Raw genomic sequence first — 9,614 nt, forward strand, 5'->3', positions numbered from 1 at the left:
TCAAACATGGATTGAAGGCCACCATCATTTGCAACCTCAACTAGTTGTTCCTCTTCTTGTAGGGTTAAAGTTGATTCCCCTGGCTTGTTCACAAATGGGTTCTGGATCCATTCCTTCCCCAGCCTGGGGTCTTTTGCGATGGGGAAATAATGCTCAAACTCTTTTGAAAGCTGCAACAGGTGATCATGCACTAACTGGGTGAATGAAGGTCCAAACTCAGTCTCTTCCATAATCCCTGCTATATGTGAAACGTCAAATATCCCTGTGTTCACTCTCCGTCTCCATAACTCCAGTTTGGCTTTGAATGCTGCAACCTTATCTGCCAACCTGAAAATGGTTGTCATTTTCCCCTGAAGTGAGAGATTGAGTTCATTGAGCAGGTTAAAAATGCCACACAGGTAAGCAAGTTTCGAGATCTAATCAGCGTCACTGAAGTATGCTGCCAGTGGTGACTGTTTTTCCAAGAAAAATCTCTGCAGTGACTCTCAACTCAAAAACTCTTGCCAGCGATTTACCTCTTGAAAGCCATCTCACTTCTGTGTACAAGAGAAGGCGTCTATGTTCTGCATCCATCTCTTGAAACCTGAAAGCCGCCCAGTCATCGCAGCCTCTCCGTCCGTGCAAACACGGTGCATTACGATGCTCGCCGAAAGGGGTATGTTTTCGACCTTTTTTACTGCAGCCTCTCCGAAAAGTTCGCAGCAAATGTCCTTTGTAGCAGGCCAAATCAATTCTTCCCCAATAGTAAAAGGCGTCTTAGCTTTAGCAATGCGGTCCGCGACCAGGAATGATGCTTTTAGCGCGGACACATTTGTTGAAGTAGTGGCCTTCAATAACTGTTTCTGTCCTTCATGTTCCCGTTTTTTTTCTTTCAAAATATTCTAAGGGCTTTTCTTTCAATGCTGGGTGTTTTGTCTCCATGTGGCGGCGTAGTTTTGATGGTTTCATGGCTTCATTAGCAAGTCTGTCACCGCATATTACACAGAGTGGGTGTGGGGCTTGTGAATCACCTGTTGCGATGAACCCGTAACTCAGGTAGGAATCTTGGTATTTTCTTTTAAATGCAGCTTTCTTTTTGCAGGCAGTCTGTGACCCTTCTGCTGTCTCATCGTTGTCTCGTTTACTCTTTCCAAAGAAACTCTCCAGTGAACTCTGTTTCTGGCTCATTTTGCGAGGGCTAGCTTGCATTGCTGACGCAGGATAAATACGCGCCAGAGTCAAGCGCGGAAGTTAGGCGTGGGCGGAAGTGGTTGTCTTTCAAAATAAGACACCCGGAAGCAAAAACATATTTTTATATATATTTTTTAATCACGATTATTCATTCTTTGCGGCCCGGTACCGGTCCGGGGCCCGGTGGTTGGGGACCCCTGGATTAGAGGATGATAAACTGTGACCTGCTGGTTGGGTTCTCTCTGTTCCCGTGTTTCTTACATGTTGGTCTCCTGATGCTGCCTTACTTCAGCCAGTCCATGAGCAACAGAAAACACAGTTTGCCTTGTACCCACTGCCAGGGGTTCGAGTCTTCCCACTCACGTCTGTACATTTGCAAACGTTTTTGCTTCTGTGGACGTGGTGGAGTTTCGGGTGTAAACATTTTTAAACACGCAGGTGCAGCGTGATCTGCTGGACCTGGCATCGGGTCCTCGCTACGTGGGTCCTACGATGTTTAAATTGGCTGCCCTTAATATTTCCTGTGTTTTATTTTGTTCCTTATGCATTTTGGATGAGTGTGTGACAGACGTGTACGGGGCGTTTATGAAAATACGGAACAATTTGCGTCCCGTATTGATTCAATACAGGACGCAACAATTAATTGTCAAATAAAGGACGATTCCGTATTTTAAGGGACGGGTGGCAACCCAAGTAGGGTGCTGAATCAATACGGGACGCAAACTGTTCCGTATTTTCATAAACGCCCCGTATACGTCTGTCAGACACTCATCAAAACTGCATAAGGAACAAAATAAAACACAGGAAATATTAAGGGCAGCCAATTTAAACATCGTAGGACCCACGTAGCGAGGACCCGATGCCAGGTCCAGCAGATCACGCTGCACCCGCGTGTTTAAAAATGTTTACACCCGAAACTCCACCACGTCCACAGAAGCAAAAACGTTTGCAAATGTACAGACGTGAGTGGGAAGACTCGAACCCCTGGCAATGGGTAAAAGGCAAACTGTGTTCTGTGTTGCTCAAGGATTAGCTGAAGTAAGGCAGCATCAGGAGACCAACATGTAAGAAACATGAGAACAGAGAGAACCCAACCAGCAGGTCACAGTTTATCATCATCTAATCATCTCCTGAAGTCCATATGGTGAGAGACATCAGTATCTGGTTGTTAATTTACCAGAGGATGCTTATAATCATGCTGATGTGGTCTTAGACTCTACAGTATTTTAGTGACTCAATAAATGCCTAAGTTGTTTAGTATTTTTTAATGCCTTTTAGTTTTTAATAAACATTTATATAATAGCCTATATGTAATCAATAGATGGCCTTTGCCTATCTAAAGAAAAACTCAGAACTCTGATATGCTAACAGCACTAAATAAATCAATAAATACATGCATACACACAAAAATAAGTTAATACATTAACTGTTTTAAGATTTACATTTAGATGAAAAAAATGTCTGTAGAGAATTTCTTTGTCCAGTATTCTGCATTCAGTTGTTTATGTTTTTGCAGAATCCAGTATTGCTCACTGGTTGGTCATTACATTTTATTTCATTAGTCTGGTTTCACAGTTTAAAATGATGCCACGTCTGTTCAGACAGAACCTGTGATCATAAAACAATACAAAACTCTTAGTTCCATGTTAATAAAGCACTTAAAGCTTTAAGTATGGCTAAATGCTTTTTTCAAAATTAAATATATCACTCCTTAGGTGGTAGTGGCCCCGAGTTCAGTAAAGTTGGAAAGATATTCACAGATTCAGACTTCCAGCATCAATAACTCATTAGATATAGGTTGTCAAAACATAAACGATGCCTCTTTCCCATTGTTGCAAGGCAGACAATGTGCTACAAGCCCAGTTTTATCAAAAGTAGCTGTCTTTCAAGCTGCAGAAATAGCATTGATGTCTATATGCAGCCGGCTGTGTGACGAATGCACTGTCTGCAAAACCGCTGCAACAGCGAAGAGAGACACAAAAATTCAATAACCTAAATCTTGTACTCTGTAGTGTCACCAAAATCACTGCAGCCTTCAACTGGCTCCTGTTGACACCAATGTTATTCCTGCAGCTTGAAAGACAGCTACGACATCCACCCTGCAAGAAAGAGCGCTATCGCAGGTCCTTCATCCCATCTGCTATAAGACTTTACAACATCAGCATCACTGGCTGATGTTAACATAAACTGGACTATATCATTACCACCCCAAACCATAAAATTTGCACTGACATTCTTGCACTGCACATCTCTGCACTTTTAAACTTTATTTTTATTTTTTCTGTTAAAAAATTTTGCCACCCGTGTATATATTGTAAATAAAGCTGCTGTAACAATGTAAATTTCCCCTGGAGTGGGGAGAAATAGAGAACTTTATCTTATCTTATCTTATCTACTGTTGATAAAACTGGGCTTGTAGCACATTGTGTACCTTACAATGATGGAAAAGAGGCATTGTTTATGTTTTGACAACCTATATCTAATGAGTTATTGATGCTGGAAGTCTGAATCTGTGAATATCTTTGCAACTTTACTGAACTGTGGCCCCGAGGACCGTGGTGGGCATCCTTTATTTTCATTTCTGAAAGGTGGCAAGCCTACCTGTATGTAAACAGTAGCTTGATAGAGCTGTGGGCTGGACATTGTTCAGACCACAGAGCGATTACAAACCGAGAGAGCTAAAGTAGTGCATTTAATTAATTTTATAGGTAATCTGTGAATAAAAATAACAGTACCGATAATGGGAAAAATGTCGGATATTAGGCTAAATAATCGGCCAGCTAGTTTCTTTATATGTCTTCATGGAGCTTTACATCAAATGCATTTCAGAGAAACTATTAAACACCTTATTGAACAATTTTCTGAACTACCATTTTATGGCCAATACCCACTAGACAGTTTAGAAAACAACAAGGACAGAGGTTGTCTCATTGTGTACAACCAGGAGTCTGTTGGAGGGCAAACAGAGAGCACAGAAGTTCAAATTCACACCAACATCCATCCAGTAGAAGTAGGTCATGAAGGTCGTGCACGTGATTCTTCACTCCAATCGTGTTTATTTGGACAAATGTCCAGGCCCTTTAACAGGACGGCAGTTTTTTCACAGATTGGAGGTGTGACCTTCTCGTTAAGTGTGCCATGTTGTCAGTTGTCTTTGATTTATACAGCGCCATGTGTTTCAAAACCAGTAACCGGCCCTACAGCAGCCTCCCCTTCAGCCTTTTCCAGTTCGCTGTCTGGCCTTTTGTTTGGCTCCACGGCATTTCAGGATGCCACTTAAACATTGTGTGCTATTTTGAAAATCCCCCTCCGCCCTCGCCAGCGGGTCAGAAGAGGGGTTTCGGCCTTGAGGGATTCTGTACATGCCGGTGTAATATGTTCCTTGTTCAGTGCTCAGGATCACACACCAATTTCACCTCTATAAACGTGCTCTCAACAGCCATCTCGACGCCACTCAAACCCTTCCACTTGTGCTGCTCAGAGCTGGGGGGGTCTAGCAAGCGGCCGTCCTGCCAGGCTGGTTTGTCGCATTAATAGCTGGTATGTTGGAGATTAGCACACCATCGCAGTGTGACTCAGGGGATGACAGAGGATTTCTACACATTTTGGATTTCTGGCTAGGAGTTGGCTGCAAGACCTTATAGACATTTGACACTACAGTGGGCCGAATACAAGTAGCAGCCACACACTGTCCACATGCCTGACTCTAATAGAGAGCTTCCAAAATAACACAGGCCATTTTGGAAATGCAGTAGGCTTATATTTAACTCGCAGACACTGTACTGTACCTGGAACTTTATGGTTTTAAAGTCAATTTTAGCTTTTTGGAAAACTACTGACAATTTATGCTCATCAGACAATGTTTCTCTGCAGGATGCAATAGAGTAATGTTGTTGTGTTCAATTAAACTTTAACCTTCTGAACTTCAAGCCTGTCTTGTGGGTTTGAAAGGCATGTTATGTTTCAAAAAAATGCCAAAAATACACCACTTATCAGAGCAAGAATCTGTACAGATTGTCTACGTCTGAGCTGTTCTGTCAGAAAATGGAACCAAATCTAAGCTTAAAACTGTGATAATTCATTAAAAACACTTTATTCCACATGTCTCATTTAAAAATTTGCCAACAACACAACTTTTGCACTAAAATGGTTCTGTAGAAATCAAAATATTCTGCCCTCTTTGGCACAACTGTGAAGTCATTACTGATTTAGCTATGAGCAATAGTCACATGACAAAAATTAAAATAGGCTTTTTGGCTGAACTGCAGGTAATGTTTTATACAGAGCAGATAGGAGACAAGTAGACAAAAGACTAAATGTGTTTCAGAAAATATTTATAACATGTAAAATCAGCTTTTTTACAGTATTAGTAACATCTGTGGCCACATGTACCTCTTGATACACCGATTTTTCAATTTCTGTGTAATAAATAATCAGTTCAATTGATTTTTTTCCCCTATTTTTCGTTGAATTGGACAGAGGACAGTATTGAATTGTCTTTACTTGTAGCAACAGTTGTACTGTTTTGATAGAGGTGCAGGACTTTACATTGCAGTGAAAAATAAAACCATAGTGAGTAAAAATGTGACTGGAGCAAAAAACGGCCAGAAACTTCAGTGGATTCAGAGGGTTAATCTGCCCCAAGCTTGCCCCACTTAACATGGTAAAAATGCAAAAATGTCAGAGAATAACTGTAACTGTGTTATTCTACTTTTGTATTAAATTAGAAGAACCAATCAAGTATTCTGAATATTTTTAGAACATTTGCTAACAAAACTGAAGGACTAAAGGAGTTAAAATTGAAATTTTAAAGAGTTTAAACTATCGACAGCCACATATATTATAGCATCTCATGGAGTTAGTGCTTTATCACCAGTTTTTAATCTGTTAAACCGTGAACATTGAACTGAATCATCAATATCCATCAGAAATATCCCCAAATTGTTCATCCCTTCTTGACAATAATATTTAGTGGCCTGCTTTTATGTGTGTGTTTGGAAAATGAAATATATCCTAAATGTCTTCACTTGGGGCTTTGTGAGGCTATACTTAACCTTTTGAGCTAAATGCTAAGACACCATGCCAACATTTCTGATGAAAACTTAAGGGACTGATCAAAAATAGGCTTTATAAAAGTTAGTGGGGTAACTTTTGTGTTAGAAGTAAGTTCAATAGAGTTTTTACGGCGCCAGCATCAAGTAGCCTTTAAACTGACTGCAGTTAACTTGCACTAGTTCGAAACTTCACTGAGGTGTTTGCTGCTTAGTTTGACCTTCTGTGTCAGGAGATCAGCCTCATTAACCCACACCTGTCTGCAGACTTGTATATAAACCGCTAATAGACTCGTTCTGTGTCTTTCACCAGGTATGGGACACTAATGTCTCGAAGGAGCCACTAAAGCTGGGGACCACGACAATCCAAGACTCTTCCTTTTGACTTTTTCTTAAGAACCAAATAGTGACCACACATCCCGAGAGGGGACCCTTAAGACCATGGAGGGACAGGAGAGACGCTGTCCGAGCACTGTACCGAAACAACATCAGCGTAATTTTGTAAGGTTGCCACGTATAGTGCCTTTGCACAATGATTTTTGCTTTCTGAAAAAAAAAAGAAGAGAAAAACAACAAAAAATGCTGTGAAATTTGGACATTTGTTATTTCTTTATCTAAAAATCCTGCCAGGAAAACAAAACTAATTAAATTTAGATGTATCTTTTGTACTCGAGACAGAGTAGTTTCCACATTCCAAAGAGATGGGTGAAATCTCACTCCTACCGATTATTTTCCATCTCTTTTTTTATTTATATTTAAAGCAAAAGCTTCACACATTTGCTATTTTATTCAACGTTCACCTGTTCAGGATAGAAATATAAGCACTTCTAGAATTTAGCGGATTTCACTTTTATTATGTCTTACCAATAGTGCAGCAACGGTCTGAGTAATATATGTTAGCACATGTGATGTTTTGAATATCATACTGTATCACTTATAACATCTGTATAATCATAACAAAAAGGTATTTTTGCTTCTTTTTCGTATCCAAAAACTATTCACCAACAGGCAGTTAGTTAATTCGGAGTGTTGAATATCCAGAAGGCCATTTTATTATCTTTTTATTTATATTTTAATGTGTTTTTTTTCTTTTTCTAGCTTTTGTACCTGTTCGATCAATTTAAAATCTTCAGACATTCCTCCTAAAAGCAGCCGCACGTGGTGCCTTCGCTGCTTAAAAGCTGTAGGTTTTATAATGTAGGATCTTTTTCATTTTGTTTTTAATCTACCTTTAACTTCTTTATTGCCTCTATGCACACTCTTACGCTCAGCAATGCTTTTCTAACTGAGGGCAAATTAAAATCAGGGTGCCTACGCATATAACAAGATAGTAGTACAAGGATATTTACCACTATGTAAAACTTCTGGCCTTATGATTGCAATGACAACATTTACGACAGCTGAGGTACAGTACTTGAACGCCTCATCGCGACTCAGTTTCTTTTTTTTGAGACTTGTGATTTTCATGTTTATTTTTCACTGACTTGTTCTTAAGTAGCACATTCCCTTCGATAAGATGATGAACCGTTTGTCAGGGCATTAAATTGATCGATGCAACTGCTCAAGAGTCTGACAATCACATTCCATGGCTCCTGAAAAATGAGCAGGGGAGCTGGACCAAAACATTTCTACGCGTGATTTAATGTGACATTTATATATGGGTTTTTTTTCCTAATACAGTGGTTTCATAATGCTGTATTGTTTTTTTTTTTTTACAACTTTGTGTCCATTTTATGTTTTTTAAAAATTCTTTTATTTCCATGTTTAACCAGACACTTGTCATTTGTGTAGCGCTAAGCCTATGCAAAACACATTTTCTTTAGTCTCTCTCTCTCTCCCAATGTCAAACAAGTGGGCAGTTTCCAAGTGGATGAATGTTTTGAACATTATACCTTTGATTCAACAACAGCAATAAAGACATTGAGGTATTCCATGTCGCAAAGTTTCCTTTTGTACCTCTGCTACTCTATTATTGACCACATTATGTACTGTATGCACGAGTTCATGCTCTGAAAGTTGTAAAAGGTTGTAAGATTAAGGCAAAATAGCAGAATTATGTTAGCTAAGTTATTAAAATGGACCAAAATGCGACACTTTACAAGCACTTAGTCCATGAGGTTAGAGTTTTAAAGGTTTTTTCCACCCACAATATTACATTGTTTTAATCATTTATTTACTGTTGCGTGTTGGTCGATTTGTCTCTTTTTTTCCAATTAGTCATGTAAATATTGATAATTAATATTAAGGCAATTTTATACGTTTGATTAATGGGGTGAATTTATATTTTATTTATTTTGAAGGGTTGGATTCAACATCATAAATAACCTTTTTTTTTTTTTTTTTAACTGTCAGGTTAATTTATCCACGTCGGTAGGCGGTGCTGTCACGATAAACGTATAAATATTTACCTGAGCGAACATGCAGGTAGTTAAACACACTGAGCAGTTTCTTTGGTTATTCTTTGTTTATTAACGTGCCACAACAAGCACAATTACGGTTAATAATGTCAGTTATTTCACTGCAAGTCAGCTAAAACACTAATGTACAAAGCTATTAACGTGGCGAAGAGCAAACATTAGCACAGTTAGCTAGCTAACGGTAGCTACAAGCTATTAAACATTTGGAGATTAATTTAGAGATTCGAGGAGAAACTGAAGGAGCAGAGGAGACGAAGAGTCGGTCTAACGTGAGGTAAGATGGATTAATTCTGCTACCTTTAGCAGTTCATAATTATTATTAATATCAGTGATAAATAATGTTGAGTAAAGGTGTGTCAGTTGTGTTGCTGACGTAGCTGGCTAAGCTAGCTCGGTAGTTAGCTTAAGCTGCCTGTATAGCCTACAGTTTTCTGAGGGGACTTTGTGGGAAAATGTGAAATTCTGTATGTTGGTTTTCGTGGCAGACAACTCAAATGTGTTCCCCGATTCTGGAAATCACGGTTAAGGTGTTTTAAGTAGTACAGTATTTCCCCGGAACCCTCTTCTTTCTGACCATTTTATGATAACATTTCAATTTACAACAATAGATTGTATAGGAGTTAAGAATAAATATCATTACAGTAGATGTCTGTCTCACAATTCGGTGACTAAATTTAAGGAAATAATACCCTCTCTATTTAGTCCAGCACCACTTACTGATATAATGGAAGGGAAATATTATAATTTTACCCCCACAGAAGTGGACTATATTGTTAATAATGCTGCAGCCTCACTGCGTACAACACTTGATAGTGTTGCACCTGTAAAAAAGAAAGTTCTATCTCAGAGAGGACCTGCTCCTTGGTATAATTCCCAGCTGTGGACTTTAAAGCAGGCGTCTCGAAAGCTGGAAAGGAAGTGGTACTCCACTAATTTAGAGGAAGTTTATGTAGCTTGGAAAAATAGTCTAGTAATT

At 39.2% G+C, this 9,614-nt stretch overlaps 1 protein-coding gene across 8 annotated transcripts in view; it reads left to right on the top strand.

Moving 5' to 3' along the window:
* The window catches only part of cald1a (caldesmon 1a), a 96,683-nt gene extending 88,529 nt beyond the window's left edge, over positions 1-8,154 (top strand). For all 8 annotated transcript variants that reach the window (XR_008600201.1, XM_055006475.1, XM_055006474.1 and 5 more), the window contains one exon: positions 6,535-8,154. Coding sequence is in view for 7 of the 8 variants with exons in the window: in XM_055006475.1 (XP_054862450.1) it covers positions 6,535-6,548 (14 nt within the window). In the remaining variant the exon portion in view is untranslated. The remainder of the gene's footprint in view (positions 1-6,534) is intronic.
* Positions 8,155-9,614: the final 1,460 nt, after the last annotated feature.

The sequence above is a fragment of the Amphiprion ocellaris genome, chromosome 21, assembly GCF_022539595.1.
Source record: "Amphiprion ocellaris isolate individual 3 ecotype Okinawa chromosome 21, ASM2253959v1, whole genome shotgun sequence".
Lineage (NCBI taxonomy): Eukaryota > Metazoa > Chordata > Actinopteri > Pomacentridae > Amphiprion > Amphiprion ocellaris.